The sequence below is a fragment of the Odocoileus virginianus genome, chromosome 26 (assembly GCF_023699985.2).
Source record: "Odocoileus virginianus isolate 20LAN1187 ecotype Illinois chromosome 26, Ovbor_1.2, whole genome shotgun sequence".
Taxonomy (NCBI): domain Eukaryota; kingdom Metazoa; phylum Chordata; class Mammalia; order Artiodactyla; family Cervidae; genus Odocoileus; species Odocoileus virginianus.
In genome coordinates this window covers 46297330-46315251 of record NC_069699.1, presented here as the reverse complement: position 1 = coordinate 46315251, position 17922 = coordinate 46297330, and the positions used below count along the sequence as shown (strand labels likewise).

General features: G+C 57.7%; 1 protein-coding gene across 8 annotated transcripts in view; it reads right to left on the bottom strand.

Annotated features, from left to right (window-relative positions):
- The window catches only part of CACNA2D2 (calcium voltage-gated channel auxiliary subunit alpha2delta 2), a 141776-nt gene that overhangs the window by 58653 nt on the left and 65201 nt on the right, over positions 1–17922 (bottom strand). For all 8 annotated transcript variants that reach the window (XM_070456027.1, XM_070456025.1, XM_070456028.1 and 5 more), the window contains exon 3: positions 12596–12712. In XM_070456027.1, coding sequence (XP_070312128.1) covers positions 12596–12712 — 117 coding nt within the window. The remainder of the gene's footprint in view (positions 1–12595; positions 12713–17922) is intronic.

Here is a 17922-nt window from a genome sequence, read left to right as displayed (position 1 = left end):
TTGACCTCCACTCCCTGCCCACCACCCCCTTACCCCTATCTCTCCTCCTAAGAGGAAAATCACAGGGAAGCAAATTTTGCGGGGAGAAAGCAGAATGTTTTTAATTAAAAGTTTAAGAGAATTTACATCCCGAGGGAGTGGAAGCAAAAGAAGGCGCGGAGAGAGTGGGGGGCGGGCGCGAGGGAAAGTAGGCCATGCCAGCCGAGGGCTCCAAGCCCCATCCTTCCAGCCACCCGGGGTCCTCACTGCAGCAGGTTCTGAGCCACTGAGAGCTCTCTGCACTGATGGGGCCTCAGAAGCTGCAGGTTTTCCATCTGGGAATGGGTCAAGGGACGTAGGGGCTCAACAGAGACGGCTCCCTCTGCTTGGCCCCACCTCCAGAGCCCCTTGGCCAGAGCCATCCTGCGGGGTCAGGGACAAGGCCTGGGCCACATGTGATCCATCGGGGGTCCCCACATGTGCCCTGTGCACAGTGCACTGCTGGAACAGCCCCCATCTCACAGCTAGACCCGACCGTGGCTGGGGTGGGTGAGTGGGAGTGTCGGGGCTTGGGGTAAGCCACCCTCTGTGAGACCTTGTCCACTGGGGCCCAGGAGGCAGATAGGTAATAATGAAAGATCACTAGGGCTCTTAGGAACCAAGTGTTTATTGCACACCTGGGGCTCAGTCCATCCACACATGGCCACCTGTGCTGAGCAGAGGCCACCTGGCATCCTGCCTCATCCCTGCCTGCCATTACATGTGCCCACTTAGGAGCTCATTAGTCTGAGCCCGCCTTGGGCCTGAGTTGTCCCCAGGTATGACCAGGAGTGCACATGTGCCCCCCCCCGGCAGGGCTCAGTCAGGCCTGAACCATCCCTTCCTCCTGACCCAGAAAGGACACAGACACTCAGGCTCTGCCCACTGACCACCACCTGCTCACCAGGCCCTGGGTTTGGGATGTGCGTTGAGGAGGCCTTGTGCAGGTACTGATGCACGTGGCGGGCCCTGTGTGCAGGGGGCAGGGCCAGAGCTGACCCGTGAGGTGGCCCCAGGCCTAGAAATCTTCCCTCGCCATGTCCACTCCTACCCATTCCTGGGAGAAGGAACAGGCGAGGGGAAAATGTGACAGATGAAATATTTTGCAAAATGAGCTAATTACACGGCAGTCACCCAGGGAGATGAGATTAGCAGAAGAATATTTGATAAAAGGAGGCCTAGGTATGCACACGGGTGGTGGGGAAAGGTCCGTGTCACATCACTGGGAGATTGTGGAGTGGACATACATGTGCGCACATGTGCGCGCACACACACACACACATATGCCCACACTCACATGTGCTCCTCCACCATCACTCCCTCCCCAACAAGCTTGTGTCTTTGGGTGGGGGCTTTTGCTTGTGGTGGGGGTCCTGCATGTAAACATTTGAGACTCAGAGGGTCTCAGCCCTGCTCCCCTACCCCAAGCTAATCTGTAGCCACAATGAATTCTGTGTGACCTTCCCTCCCCACTCCCAGGGCCCTCATACTGTTCCCTTTCTCAATGCTTTTCCCCGCCCTCTGACAGGCAGATTCCTCCATCCTTCTAGCCTCAGCCTCAGTGCTACATCTCCTCACTTTGAGGTAACTGGGGTGCTTTTCCACACACTCCCGAAGTGAGGTCAAGTGATGGGGATCTTTGCTGTGGACCAAGCCCCCTCCTTGTAACAGCAATAACCCCATGGCACGCACATGTCCATGAATTGATCAAGTCTCACCTTGGATGACCCTCTCGGCAATCCCACTGGGTGGACTCTTACCACCCCATTTTACAAATAAGGAAACTGAGACCCTGAGACGAGAAATCACCAGCAAAGGCCATATAGCTGATGCAGCAGTGCTGTACCTGAGACTTCACTTGGCCCTTCTGCCTCCTGACCCAGATGCCTGCCTGGTCCACGCCTCGAAGGCCTCGGTCTCCTGAGTGAGTCACCCTTGAAAGACTCATTTCTGGAAAACCTACTGATGAAGTGGGTGGGGGTCTCTTTCATAAGTAAATAGGATTTAAAGATTCAGCTCTGCCACGTGGCCAAAGGATGAGGCCCCCAAGTGGTGGAACAGCTTTGTTTAAAGGGCGGGAACCTGAGTTCTCCCCAGGCTCAGGGCAAGTCGTTCCCGGTCTCTGGACCTCTGTTCCCCTGTCTGTCTGTGACAGGCACCCCTCAGTACAAGCCACCAGCCAGAGGCTGCCCACCTCTGCCCTCCCCAGTGCTGTGGCTCCCCCACCTTCCCACACCTGCACGGCTCACACGTGCACGTCAGCTGGCCTGGCTCAGGCCCCCTCGAGTCCTCTCCTGGAGTTCTGATCCCCTGCCTAGACCCTGTCTCACTGCCTGTCCATCCATGTGTCCATCTGCTGGACTGTTCAGGCCCCCTCTCCTCTGATGTCTCTGGATCTGATGACTGGGAACCCAGGGAGGAGAGGGCTGGCACTGGGGCCTGGGAGGTCAAAGGCCTTCTTCATAAAGGGTGGATAAGCCCCAAATCTAGCCTTCAAATGCTTGGAGGCTGACTCTACCAGGGAGTCCTCCTGAGTCATGCCAAGGTGACACTGTGCCTGACCCAAGTCCAGTTTCCTGCCTAGGGCTGTCTTTGCTGCTTCCAGCCACTTGCCCGGCCCAGGTCGGGCAGTCCTGTGGGTGAATGGATGAGGCATGGGAGCTGCCCCACTGGCCCATCCGCCCCAACCGCCCAGGAAGGGGCTGGACCCCAGGGACCTGGGCAGCTGGCGGATGGGGCCTCGTACCCTGGGCTGTCTTGATAACTAGGCTCCAGCTGGTGTTGACACAGCAAACATGCTGCGACTCCCATTCGCCGAGGCACAGAGTGGGCAAACACAGGAAGGCTGGAACAAAGGGCCTGGCAACCGTGACCAGCCTCTCAAATAAGGGCCCCAAGGCCTGTGCCAGGAGGCAGGAAGCATGGAGCAGCCTGGACAGTGTGGCCCACAGAGGTGGGAGCTGGGGACGGGCTCTGGATGAGGTGTTAGGAGAGGGGGTAGAGCTGGCATGAGGTCCTACAGCCTAGTGTTGGCCTACCAGCAGGGTGGGGCGGGGCTGAAGGAGCGCAGGTCAGTCTTGTCCACTGGGGTCCATCCCACCTCACATCTGCATGGTGCCCCATGCTCAGCTGATGTCACCACGGCCTGGGCATAAGCTCTGATGACAGATCTGTGAGGCTGCGCTTGTGGCTCTACTGGACAGGTAAGAAAACTGAGGCTCAGAGAGTGTGAGCGTTACCAAGGGCCTGGTGCTGCTCAAGGGGAGTGTGCGGGCTGCATAGTGGAGGGTGAGGCCCTTAATTCTTGGCTCTCTCTTGCTCACCTGTATCATGTGCCAAGTTCCACCTTCCTAATGGGGACTCTTGGTCAGAGATTCTTTCGGGGGTAGTGTAAGGTCAGGATGACCCAGATTGTGGTCACTGGGTGAGGTCGCAGCTAGACTCCAAGGAACAGCACCCACATGGGGCACAGCCCATTCCCGCCTCTATCTTGAGGCCCACCTCCCAGTGCCTCCGTGCACGTGCTCTGCGGAGTCAGCCAGAGGTGAAGCCCTCCGCCTCCACGCGTGGGCAGATGTCCAGACACTCCACGCACACACTCTTTCTTACCTCTGGCCTTTGTACTCTGCTGTGCCCTCTGTCTTGGATCCTCTTCCTTCCTCTCCTCTGCCTGGCTGAGACTCCAGTAACACTCCTCTTTTCCCCCATCCCAATTCCCCTAGACCTGGTCAATATCCATGGGCTCACCACCCTGGATCCACACTTCGTGGCATGGGTCACATCCCTTCACGTTGAACAGACAGTATGCCTCAAAGGAGGTGCCCTGCAGGATGCTGTCCCTGTCGCTGGTAACCTAGGCTGGCATGTATACACAGGAGGTGCTCAGCACTCAGAAAACAGAGGCTAAAGGAAGCAGAAGACACGGAAGACCAGATATCCCATGACACGCTGAGGCAGGGTCAACCTCACAAGCCCCTGCATGGGGTCACTATGGTGCTGGGGGCTGGTCCAGCCTTCAGGTGTGGACTTGGAGAACACAGCTGAGGGATCCATGAGGGACCTGAGGCCCTTCACAGCACCCCAAAGCCCCCCCATGCTGGGGCTGGGCCAAGGCACTGTGCCCTCCCAACCCACACTCCCACAATTCTCTCTTCTTCAGATACCCACTGCTACAGAGACTGCTCGCTGGGTATTCTGAGCTATAGAAAACGGGCTGAGAGAGGTGACTGGCTGCTCTCAGGACTGCTGGTGGTTTTGAAAGGGCCATGTTTACAGATATGCAGTGACTGCCCCAGAACTCTTCCCCCCCGCCTCTGTCACCTCCCCATCCTCTCTCCCCTCCAGTGGAAATAGTTATGCACAGGCTGCACCTTCCTGGCTCCCTTCCCAGCCCACAACCCTTGCCTCAGCAGATTCAGTCTGAGTCACTTCACTGCTAGGGCTCGGTGACTTCTTTCTTCCTTTTCTCCACCTTCGGAAATCCCCAGGCACCACCCCCCTGCCAACCTTCCAAGGCTCAGCTCAGCTCAAACACCACCTCCTCCAGGTTGTCTTCTTAGACTTGCCCCTCCCATGTCAGCGGATCTCCACACCTCGTAGCTTGTTTTTTGTCCCCTCGAAGTCTGTCGTCCTGGAGGGCCACTAGCCTGCCCTGCCTTAGGCGCACACCACCTCCCCCAGCCCTTGTACACGAGGATTTCAGAACAAATGGCCAGATGCTATTAAAACTCAATTAAATTTCTCACTTCTCTGATCCTGAATTAGACTGGCTTGTCCCTGTGGCACCTGCAGGCCCTTTTACTCTGCTTCCCAGCATCTGTGTCCCCTCCCCTTTGCCAGCTAGGACCCCCAGGAGGGTGGGCAGAGTGGGAGAGGCTCATCCCACAGTGCTGGCCTCTGGGGAACGAGTCCAGCAAATCAATCACCCTTGGTCCCAGGGCTCATTTTCTCCATTCGGCCAATGGCCCACCACCCTACCCCATGCCCTAGATTCCCCCTCCTGTGGCGGGCAGGGGGCAGGGGTGTTAGAAAGGGAACACATGGCAGTGAGTCCCAGCCCGCATGTGCATCCAGCTGCCCTGACCAGCTGTTCCCCAGGGTCCCCCAGTGGAGCTCCTGCCCTTGCTTGTGCTCTGCCCTCTGTCTGGAAGACCCTCACCATTTTCCTCCCCAACCCTGGGCTTCTTCCTCTCTGCCCCAGTCAGCACAGCTCTGCTTCTTCTCCAGAGGGGTAGGCACACTGGCTCAGGAGCCAGTGGAGCGGGGGAACCATGACCCTGTCTCAGTCAGGCAGTGGTTGGGTTGGCATCACCTCTGAGCCTCTGTTTCCTCATCTGTAAAATGGGAATTCTGCTGCACTCTGAGTAGAGAGAGGCATCACACCCAGGGTCAGGCTAGGGGCAGTGGAGGTTTGCTGAGTGACAGAGAGAACAAGCAAACGACAGGGAGACTGAATGCTGCCCCAGGGGATGCACCTGGCCTTCTGAGCAGGGCCACCAGGTAGGAGAGGCTCAGACACCCCCTCCTGGGGTGAGCCCTGGGTCTGGGGTGCCTCAGTCATGCATCCCACAGGAGGTGGGTGCTGCTGGTCAGGGCACCCGAGGGCGCTGCTGGTCAGGGCAATATGCCTATATGTGCAGCTACAGTCAGCCTTATCCTCGGCCCTTCAGTCATGGGAGAGAACACAGCAGAGAAGTGGCGGGTGGGAGGGTGTAAGACCCTCAGGGACATTGCACCTCTAGCCCCCAGACCCTTCCTTTGGCCAGTGGATGGGAGGAGTGACCACAGCTCTTCTGACCCCTCCGAAGGCCCCTAGACTTTGCAGGAGGAGCTGGGAAAGGAGCCTGCTCCATAGGGGTAATTCCAGGGACCAGGGAAATCCAGCCCGAAACCCACAGCTCGGCCCTTCCAGACCCCCACTAGCTCAGGCAGGTGGGAGAAGAGGAGGGAATGACAGGATTTCCCTGAGGATCCTTGGCCATTCCCTAGCCATACCCCTCCTGCGCTGTCTCCTTCTTTGTTCCCAGGGAGGCCAGCTCCCTGTCCCACCAGGTCAGCCTGGGTGCCTTCAAAAGGTCTTTTCGTTTTCAGCCACCTGGCAGGGATGTGGGCAGGGGTGGGCTCCCATATGTGCGTCCACCAGCCTGTGAGTAGCCTCTTTGCCCAGGGCTCATGCTGGGCCCCAGGACCCTCGGGTGCACAGCGAGTGGACGTCGGTTCTCCACCCCTTCTGCACCCAGGCAGCCCACCTCCTCCAAGGGGCTCCCTCTGACTCCCACTCCCGAGCGATCGCTCTTAGGCAGAGGTGCCCAAGGGCTCCCACATAGTGGGCACCCAGTGGCTGCCCATTCACTAACTCAACGCTCCCTCATCCCTGGGGGCCCCAGCTGGCTCCTCTGGGTGGCAGTGGCACCTTGCCAAGAAGCGGCGGCGCTGTTTGGGTGAGGGGAGAATAATCAGCCGTAAACGCGGCAATCAGGGAGAAAAGGCTGTTCGGGCCCTCGGCGCCCACACGTGCGCCTAATTGGCTCCACGTGTCCGCGGCTCCTTTCAAGAGCAGGAAAAGTGGAAGGGTCAAGATCTCTTAATGGTCATAATGGAAGGGAGGCAGAAGCCGCTACCAGCCCCACATAAACACCTTTTAATTGCCCAGAGAAGGGTGGGTGGAGGCAGCCGCTGCTGCAGAATTCCCTGCCTGTGTGTCCACCATTCATGTGCCTTTCAGAGCTTCTCTGGTCTGGAGTCAGACCCCAGAGGGTGACCTGGAGCCACAGCCTGAGCCTCTGTTCTGCAAATACTCATGAGGCTCTGACTCTGGGCCAGGCCTTGGCAGCAGATGGTACCCCTGGCCCTGTCTTTCCAGGGCCCCTCTGCTTGTCCAACCTCCATCCATGAATGTATCTGCAGACCTGGCTTTGATCTGGCCTTCAGCTGCCTCCAAGACCAAACACTCCCCCCGCAATCCATTATGCCCCCTCCGGGCTGCCCCAAGCCCACTCCTTCCCCTTTGAACTGCAGGGATCATCCTCCTGTTCCAGCTGCCCCATCTGTCTGCGTCTCTTTGAGGTCTCCAATGTCACCCTGCTTCTGAGGTTTCTACAATGACTGCAGCTCTCTGTTTCATCAGACCAGGGGTTTTCAACCAAATGGGACTTTGCCCCCAGAGGATATCTGGCAACACTTGGGGACATTTCTGGTTCTTGTGACTGGAGAAGTGATGTACACTGGCCTCTAGCAGGCAGAGGGTCAGGATGCTGCTTAACCACCTGCAGTGCACAAGACAGCCCCCACAGCAAAGACTCATCCTGCTCAAAATGTCCATAGCACCAACACCAAGAAAGCCTGCATGAGGTGAAGTCTGAGAAAGAAAGCAGCGAGTCAGGGGGACCTAGGCAGAACGTTCTCCCTCCTGACTACGGCAGGTGGTATGCCCCACAGCCCCTGGCCCCTTGGCTCCCTCTCTGGCTCATTCCTCCTGCTCCTCTGAACACTCAGCCCAGAGCGCAGTTCCTGAACAGACCCAGCCACTGCCAACAATGCATCAGTTTAATTGGGTTAAGTGGCCATTAGCGGCAAAAGCAGGGCGGCCCTGTGCAGAAGGGTTTTTAATTTTACTTCTTAAATGATGCTCGCTCCCCAGAGAGGCCACTGATGGTGGGAATGCTGCCCACTGGAACCCCTAGGACCAGAGCCACTGATGTACCTCTCCCTGTCGTATCCCTCTGGGCATCACGGGGTTGGGCTGGGAGGGTTGCCCAGTGTCTTATCTCCACTGCCCAAGGAAGATGCAGCGGGGGCAAGGCCTGGCCCAAGGTCACTAGGTCATCCCAGAGCAAGTCTCTGCCACAGAGGAACCATCTGCTCTTCCCTTGGCCCTGTCCTCTTGTGGATAGCAAGTGCACCTGGCCACTAGCGGCAGCACAGAGGAGGGCAGTTTCTGGGGTTTGGAGCCCGAGTACCTGAATCTATGGTCTAGTTTTGCTCTGAGATCTGGGGCCAGTTGTGTAACCTCTCTGCGGCTGCTTCCTCAAATGTAAAATGGGGATGTATGTACGCATGTATGTGAAAGTCTCTCAGTTGTGTCTGACTCTTTGTGACCCCATGGATGGTAGCCCGCCAGGTTCCTCTGTCTGTGGAATTCTCCAGGCAAGAATACTGGAGTAGGTTGCCATTTCCTTCTCCAGGCAGTCTTCCCGACCTAGGGATCAAACCCATGTTTCCCGCATTGCAGGCAGACTGTCTACCATCTAAGCCACCAGGGAAGCCCAAAATGGGGATAGGAGGGGGGTAACTCTCGGGTTGCAGGGAGGATCTGCAGACATCTGAAGTGTTTCAGCTTATCTTAGGCTGCGCACTTGGTAGACACTCAGAAAGAGGCCAGTAACTGTGGCGAGAAATTATTTCTGCCTTTTTAGGGGAAATGTAGTGAACTCTGATTCGACACTGAATCATCTGTGGACCGTTGAGAAATACTGAAGCCCAGCCTCATCCCTACATAATCTACTATACATGGTTGAGGGTGGGGCCTAGGCATAACCATTTAAAAGCCCTGCAGGTGACTCCAGTGTGCCCACAGGGTTAAAAACTCTGCACGAAGGCAAAGATGCAAAGGCATGGGCTATAGAATGGTCTGGGCCCCCAGGACAATGAGAAGGAGCTGAGGGGGGAGCATGAGGAACACAGGTGCTGGGTGGCGGGTCGGGGGAGGGCAGAACTCAAGGGTCAAAGTCTCCAGGTCCTGGATCTCGGCCAGAAATTCACTGCCTCCAGTTTATTTGAGGTTGGAGGTGTAAAGTTGTCCCTGAGATCAGACTTCTAGCTGCCACACTAATGTCCCTTAACAACCTGCTCTGGCCTGGCTGCTCTGGCCCTGGGCTTCCTTTCTCTAGGAACCACGCTCACTGAGCCACACTGCCCTTGGCCTTGTCCCTGAAAGCAGCCTGGGATGTCCCACGGTGGGGTCATGCCTCACCTCCCATGGCCTCTCCCCTGAGCCCCATAGCAGGGGTGCCCGGATGGTGTTGAAAGTGACACAACCTTCAGAGGCACTGTTTGCACTGTGGCCTTTATAAATGATGACCCCTGGAGCTGTGAAACCGGAAGTACTGGGCAGGGATGGTCTCATGTCCCCATTTCCCAGAGGGATAAACTAAGACCTGGGACAGGATGAGACTGAGAGCTCCAAGAGGACAGGAACGGGGCCTGTCCTTCCTCACTGCACTCCCAGCACTGGCCTGGCGCATAGTAGGCCTTTAGTGAGTGCTGAAGAATGGATGGAGGAAGGAATACAACCAAGAGATGACCTTTCTGAGGAAGGGACTCTGAGGGAGGCTCCATCTGGGAGGACAGGAGAGTCCTGACTTGGGTCCAGCTCTGCCTCCAATGTGCTAGAAGAACTGAGGCACCTCCCTACCCCTCCTGGAACTCAAGACCCAAACAAAGCAGGCTCTGGCTCAGAGGACCCATCCTCCAGGATAGTAGATGTCCCTAGAAGGTCCCCGCCATGTCTCCTAAGAGCTGAGGCTCTAGCAGGTGTCCTGGGCTTCAGGAAGCTACTTGCCTGGCATTGTGAAGTCCCTGACTTGGCCTGCTCTGCCTGACTCTTGGCTGGAAAAATCTCTCTGTGCAGCTTGGAGAAACTTGTTACAAACAACTCGCTGTCCCTGATTAGATGAGACAATGAACTTCCGTCCTGCGTTGCTCGGTCCCCTCCTTTCAAGCTTCACATTAAAACTGCAGACCAGGGCAAGCGGATTTAAGTTGGATTCTTGGATGGGGTCCAGGGCTAGAGGGACAACAGAGTGTGGAGAGGTCCAGACCCCCAACATCTCTCTCTCCACATGCACTGAGGCTGCAAACACACGTGCGAAAGGAGAAAAGAGCCAGAGCTTGATTAAAAGCAAAATGAACAACAAGGAAGAGCAAAGCTCATCTTGAACAGCTAGGACCAAGGTAGGTGAAGGACGGTCCTCTCCTTGCCCCAGAGATATGGACAGGAGCATCTTCTGGGTCTGGAGCAGGGGGTGTTGCAGTAGGAGGGGTTCACTGGCCAGGAGAGCGCTGGGCTCCGTGCACACCTCTGGACTAACGTGGGCAGTCAGGGGCCTGGCTTCGGGTCAGAGAGACCTGGCCGAACGCATGGCATGTCCGAGTCTCAGTGTCTCTCTCCCTCAGGGACTGCTGTGAGATGACATGACAGACTCAGAGGATGGTGAGTACCTGATCAGTGAGTGCCTCTTCCTGTCATTCCTCCCTGGAGAACCAGGGCACCCAGGCTGGATTCGGTGGGAAGGAGGCAGACATCCACACTGTCTCTGGGGCAGAGTCTGGCATGTGGGGCATAGGGACAGGGTGGGGATCAAGACCCAGGCTTTGGGGTCCCCCAACCTCCAGCCGTCAAGGCTGCCTGTTTCTCCAGGAGTGGGAAAGGAGCTGGAGGAGTGACTCCAGCCCTGGGATGCTCAGAGGGGCTGGGCAGGGGCTGGGCAGGGCTGGGCCCCGGGCTCCCTGTGTGGAAGGCAGGTGGGGCATCTGTTGTTACCACCGCTCAGCAACCCCTGCCAAGGTAACTGGTCCTAAAGCCAGGGTGGGAAGCAGGCATAAAGGGGGACGCTTCCCAAAACTGTCAGATGGTTTCTGCACAAGTTCAGGGCTCGTGGCCTGTGCTCTGGGCAGCTGGGGAGGGGCCATGCTGCAAAGCAAGGAAGTAGAGGGCAAACAGGGGATCTGGAATAAAGTGGGGAGAGAGGGACAAAGAGAACGAGAGAAAGGAGGGCAGAGTGTTCAGTTCTAGGCATAAGGCACAGGGGTGGGACATGGTGCGCTGGCTGCTTGAGGCAGGCAGACGGTTCCTACAACCAGGGGACACTGTCGCACTTCACAGGGGCGACCGTACCAGCTGAAGGCTTGGCTCTGCCTCCTCCCCATGACAGTCCACTTCCCCAACTGTCTCCCTGTCTGTGACTAGGAGAACCCCAAGGTCAGGTTGGGCCCAACTCTGGGCCCTCTGGGTCCACACTAGGTGGGATGCCCTCAGGGTCCCCCCCCACTCTGATCCTGGATGCTGGCCTTTCCCTAGTTCACGATCCCAAGTCACCTGGCACAGGCAGGGGATGCCAGGGGCACAGGAGGGCCCAGCTCCTGGAGAAGGGGTTCCTCGTTCCCTCCCAGGGCCTGGATGTGGTGGGGGTTTGGCTGCTCTGATTTGACCCTGCTGGGACCCTTGCTTGTGTGGTCTTGCTTGTTAAAAAAGGACTGAGATACTGTCTTTACTGAGATACTATAAAATTCACTCACATAAAATATACAATTCAGTGTTGGTTTTTTTTAGCCTTTCAGAGTTGTGCACTCATCACCACATTCTAATTTTAGAATATTTTCAGCATCCCCAAAAAGAAACCTTGTACCCATTAGCAGACACTCCCTGTCCCCTCCCTTCCAGCCCTAGGCAACTGCTAATGTACTTTCCATTTCTATGCTTTTGCCTATTGTGGACATCTCACAGATATGGGATCACACAATAGGTGTTCCTTATGACGAGCTTCTTTCCCTCAATATAACATTTTCATATTCATCCATGCTGTCATGTGTACCAGTATTTCACTCTTTTCTGCTGGACTCGTCTCTGTGACACAGGCAGGGGCAGCAGTGGTTTGTGCCTCTGATCTGGGGGCAGCCTGGACCCCTTCCCTTCTTTCCTGCACAACCCACCCAGGGCACCCTGCAGCTCTGGGAGCCCTTTTCCACCTGCTCTCCCAGGGGTGGGTCGAGTACCAGGGTCTGCTGGCTTTGCAGACCTGGCCAGGGGGACCAGCAGGTCCTGTCACCTCACAGGACCATGGTGTCTTGGAGCTGAGAGGCACAAACTCTCAGCAGAGATGGGAACACTGAGGCCCAGAGGCAGGTGGAGAAGTCGTGGGCAGAACAGGAGCTCCAGCCTCCGGCATCACATAACCACGGCCTGCTCTGTGAGGCATTCAGGGCCCTCCACGCTCCCCCTGCCTCAGAGTCTGCAGGTCATGTTCCCAGCCACTAATAGGTCGCCATCCTGGCCAGGGAGGATTCCCAGGTGGCTCAGTGGTAAAGAATCCGCCTGCCAATGCCGGAGACACAGGTTTGATCCCTAGGTTGGGAAGATCCACTGGAGAAGGGAATGGCAACCCACTCCAGTATTCTTGCCTGGAGAATCTCCATGGACAGAGGAAGCCTGGCAGGCTACAGCCCATTGGGTGGCAAAGAGACATGACCGAGCACGCACACACACACACATCCTGGCCAAGTGCTCACCCTTGGCACACTCATAGGCAGAGTGGAGGAACAGGAAGACCCCAAGCCCAACAGAGGGAGGACCGGGGTTGACATTGTACCCGTGCAGGGCCCCCGAGGCCCCGGCTCCACATGAAACCATCTTGCTCCTGCCAGCAGCTGCCCACAGTCCACATGGCACAGCCTGCCAGTGATGGCCTGGCCTGGCTTCAGAGGGCCAGGAGGGCTGTGTGTTCACGGCAGGTCGGGGAGGTGCCCTCACGGTGCAGGCCACTCTGCCTGGTCCTCCCTCCACCCACACGACCACACCTACCTTCAGGGCCTGCACCTTCCTGTCCAGCAGGCTCTCAATGTCCCCCGCCACCTTCTCCACCAGCTTCTGAGGCTCATTCTCCTGCACCTCAAACAGATTCCTGTTGTCCTTGTAGATCTGGAAGGAAGCAAAAGCCTGAGGTGAGGCCAGGGTGATCCCCCACTCCTGAGACATGGCTGAGAAATGTCCTGAGACACCCTCGCTGCACAGTTCCCCACGGAACAGTCCTCACCTCTACCTTGACCCCAGCTTTGGCCATCGAGAGAGAACAGGGAGGTCTGGGGGTCCCGCCCAAGCTCCAATAGACGTGGAAGAAGTTCAAGCCATGGCTCCACTGCTTGCACTGCTTGCGTGAGTCTGGTGGGACGAGGTTGTCACCGCCTTCTCTGGGACTCAGGGTTCCCTGTCCACGGGCCACAAGTGGCACCTCCCTGACCGGCTCAGGCTTGCTAATAACAGCGGTGGCGGGGGGGTGGTGGTGGTGCTGGATGGGAGGCAGGGTGCTGTGGGGAGATGGAGCCAAGAGGCACACGCTGTACACCACGTACCGACACGAAGGTGTTCTCACACCCATCAACCCACACATGCATCACACACACCCCAAGCCACCTCTCCACACAGGCTCAGGCATCCATACCCCACTTTGGCTGGCGCTTCCCCAAGGCATTTGTAGAAACCACTGTGGGAGCTCGGTGTGCCCCGAGGGGCTCCTCTGTCCTAGGCACAGAATGTGGGGGCAGGGATCAGGGAAGAAGAGGCGCACGGGGGGAACGAATCTGCCTCCCCTCTTCCTTGGTGGGGCTTGGCCTGTGTGCACATGCATGTGAGGGTGTAAATCTGAGAGTCAGCATCTGCGTGTGTGAATGTGTGCTATGGCTCAACACACACCCATCCGTGTGTACGAGCCCGAGCGTTGAGATGGGGTGGGGGTTAGGGCCGCTGGATGAAGTCTGGGGGCTGTACGTGAAATGCGGAAGCAGGTTTCCGTGGGCGTCTTTGTTCACGACAGGGGTCTTGGGTGTGTGCATGTGTGTATGCGTGTGTGCGCAATTGTGCACTGCACACCCCTACATGTGCCTCTGAGCCTGAATGAGCCCCCGTGTCCATCCAGGTGACCCCAGGAAATCTGTGCCGCGAGCTGGCTCCTTCAGCACAAGGTCACGGGCTGGTCGCCACAACAGAACCGCGGCCACCAGACTTTGCCATCGGGCTGTGCAGGAGTGGAGGGATGTGGAGAGACAGAGAGGAGGCGATGAGGAGGCGATAAGGAGGTGGGAGAGGCCGCTGATGAGAGACAGACAGGCGGGGGAGATAAGGTCGGGAGAGTGACAGGCAGAGTAGGCAGATAAAGGCCTCTGGCTTGTGACAGGGGAGGAGGTGGGGGACCGGGTGCCTTCAGAGCCCCGGCCTGCTGCCCAGCGGGCCCCTGGCAGTCCAAGGGTTAAAGCACCGCTCAAAGCTGGCTCAGGCAGTCTCCTCCCACCACCCCCATCCCTCCCGGCTTCTCTTTTCTTTTTGTCCTTCTCTTAGAACAAAATAATTTGTGGTGAAGTCGCTCCTTCCCACAGAGCCGCAGCGATTACAGGGAGAGTCACAGGCCTGGCTGCATGGCCAGGCAGGAGGGAGGCCCCCAGTGGGCGCCGGGTCAGGCTGCTTCCCCGGGCTCCCCAGGGCCTGCCTCAGGCCAGAAGCCCCCAGATGGAAGACAGTGGTGGGGTCAGAGCCCAGGGGAGGTCACTGAGAAACGCAGGGAGGCCAGAGCCCAGGGCCCACTGCGGGAGAAACTGAGGCTCAGAAATAGGAGAGGACAGGTCAAGGCCGCATGACTGTGAGGGGCAAAGCCAGTCACCCGTCGTCCCTGACATCTTCCCAGGTTTCGGGACTTGAAAGATACACACCCTTTCCCCATCCTGGACCACTGCCCCAGGTGTGTTGAGGCCTCACTCAACCACACTGGCTGAAACTTTTGTTGAGTGCACCCTGGCCAGCTGGCGTCAGCAGGGGGCGCAGCCGCCTGGCTTCTCCGGGCAGGGGATGAAGTTCCCATATCTGACTCCCCTTCAAGGTCATCTCCTGGCACCCCAGCAGTCAGGGCTGTCCATGGTGGGGGCAGCCCTGGTACTGGAGGCTGGACCTTGCAGCCTCCTGACAGCTCTCCTCTGGGAAGCTGGGGGTCCCTCCCCTCTGGGTCTAGGATGCCCCTGGGGAACCTGGTGCTGAGCCAGGGCTCAGGGGCCGCAGAGAGAGTGGGTTTCCAAGTGGCAGGGTCACACCCAAGGACCGTGACAGCGGATGCAAGGGCTTGGAAGCAGGGACCCTGCTAAGAAATACCCCATCGCGGTGTCTGATCTGTTAAATCAGAGAATGGCAGTCCTCCCCTAACACACTGATCAAGGACCAAAAGACTCATGCCACGAAGAGCCTGTATTAATTTTTGCAGCATTATTGCTATTGTTTAGGATCACCAGAATTCTGCAGACAGAATCATAGCCCTATTCCTGCTTCTACTCTCCCTCCACTCTCTCCCAGCTAGGTTTGAATACTTAGGATCCAAAGCCTTTGGCTCCCACTGCTGGGCTGGCAGCCTTGGTCTCCCCCTGTCTGCCCACCTCCCATCCCGCCCTCCCTCCCAGGCCTCCTTGGACAGCCCCACTTCCATCAGTCAGCCTGTCTTTGTCTCCACCATCTTGGCCTCAGCCACGGTGGTGATAACAGGGGGGCCTATACACAGGGACGCCATGGACAGTATACAACCATGGCCACCTCCCTTCCATTGCTCCCCAGGCACTGGGTCTATGTACAAAGGAACCATCAGTCAATGCGTGTGCCCAATTCCATGTTCAGGAGAAAACCTCCAGGGCCAGCACAACCTAGGTCTGACTCCTCCACCTCCTCCTGCAGATGTGCCATCCTTCGGAGTTTGGGGCCACACCTGCCAGGTTTTCTTCCTGGGTCTACCCAAAGACCCACCATGACATCCTTTTCTCCCCCTATTTTTTTCAGCTATACATGCAGCATGCAGGATCTTAGTTCCTTGACCAGGGATGGAACCTGTGCCTCTTGCAGTGGAAGCACGGCATCTTAACCACTGGACTGCCAGGGAAGTTCCCATCATGATATCCTTCTGCTGGGCACTGGTGCCAGAATTCGAGGCCGCTCCAGCTCAGTGAATTGGCAGGTGCACTCAGGCCTCTGGGTCCGTCCTGCCACACCTCTGTTCACATTGTGTCTACCTCCCCTGCCTGCCTACCTATATCCTCCCTAGAGTGAGGGCAGGGCAATGGGCAAGAAGGAATTTCTGGGGAGATGAGGGCACAATTCTAGAACTGCAGGGACTGGTTGAGTTGAGTTCTAGCCAAGCCTGTCCCCCAATCCCAAATGAGCCCCTGAGAGGCAAGAGCCCTCCATCCAACCATCCCAGGTGCCTCACCCCTCTCAACATCCCCCTGGACCTGCTCCAGCTGTCCCCGTCCCCTGGGGTGGGGCCCTGAGCTGAACCCTGTGTCCCAGAGATCCATGCGACACAGCCCAGCAGATGGTCCCACCCCGGGGGAGAGGTCATCCCCCTAACTGATGCAGCCCGAGGAGTGCTTTCCACCTGCAGGCCCAGCAGGAAGTCCGGGAGGGCCCAGGGCAGCTCCAGAGCACCAGCCTGGCTCCCCTCAACCCCAGGCGCTAGCCCTGGTCCCTAGAGCCAACTCGGAAGCAACAGAAAGAGCAGGGCTCACCAGGCGCAGGGCCTCAACAATCACAGCAGGACTGTGTGCCCGCTGGTGTCCTTGGCCCAGACAGCTAATTGGAAAAACCCAAAACTCCCACAGCAGCACCGCATGGCCCCCAGCTCGGCGCCGGCAGCCGGACCAAGGAGAAAGAGACGGGGGCCAGCAGGTCTACCGGCGGTGACAGCTCCACGCCGGCCATGACAGAGGAGGAAGAGACAGGGGCTTCATCCCCCGGAGGAGACGGTGAATGGCAGTGGGACAGGGCAGCAGACTAGGGTACAGGCCAACTGGGGCCAGGGGCATGTGTTGGGGAGAGCAGGAGACACAGCGACAGAAGTGCTGAGTGACAATTCAGGAGGCTGTTTGCAGCCCCTCGTTCCCAGCAGTTCCTGGCTCCATCCTGCACCACCACCCATGGCCAGTGCTCAGCTTCCACCCCTCGAGGGCACCCCTTACCAGTGACCAAGACCTGTCCTTCCATGTCTCTCCCCTCCCTCCCACCCACTTCCCTCAACACCCCCACCCATGCCCCACAGTGTTGGCCGCAACCCCAACCCTCTCTCAGCTTCAGTTAACTCTTTTGTGAAGCAGCATGTCTGACCAGCTTGCCTTCTGGCCTCGGGAATTCAGGGGTCTGCCGGGGCCCCAGGGACCCTGCCTAGCCTCCTGCTCCCAGAGGTGTCCACACACAAAGGGGAGGTGGGCCTGGAGGACGCTTGGAGGAACAGTGACCTTGGACAGGAAGCTCGGATGCTTGCAAGGGTGGATGGAGCCAGCCTTATCCTCCCAGCTCCAAACAGTCCTGCCTGGGAGTGGAATAAATGCTGAGGCACCTGAACACGGGGCAGCCACACAGGAGACAAAAGGCCCAGGACCGCTGACCTGGGCAGCCCCCCATCAGACTGTTGAGGCATTTAGCTAAGTCCCAGAGAGTCAGCAGCAGTGGGGCCTGGACCCAAGCCAGCACCCAACCTGCTCAGGGAGAGGAGGAGGGTGGAAGAGATGGATACAAAAATGAGGGCAAGGGATGCAAGGGAGAGGATGGGAAAGGAAGGAAGGAAGAGGGGCTGCGGAGGCTGCAGAAACAGCCCTGTTTGCCGTGTGTTGACTCTGGCCACCCAAAGGCTGCTGCTTCACACACTTGGCCTCCCTGATATACAAGCCCTGAGGAAGGACCATTCTGATGGTGCCCGATTAGCAGGCAGGGCACTGAGGACCACACAGGACAGGTCACGCAGCTGCTCAGATAAGAACGGCCACTCTTCTCCAAAGTGCTGGCTTTAGGTCACGCTCTCTGCAGTTCTGTTCCCTGCACTGATCCCCAAACTTGAAAATGAGGCACAGGGGATCAGCTGGGAATCTGGGCGGCCTGAAAGGGGCCTCGGGGACTCAGAGGGATACTGGAAGGCTGAGGCCCGTGGAAGGCAAGGGAAGGAGGGTGGACGACCAGCAGAACCAACCTGCTCGGCTAACCAAGCACCCAGCCCTGGGAGTAAAAACAGGCACGCGTGTGAGGCTCTTCTCTGCAGTGAAGGTGAACGGGCCCTAATCTCTGGAAAATTAAATCAGAAAGAAAATGGAACGAGAAAGATTTGATGCAGGCTG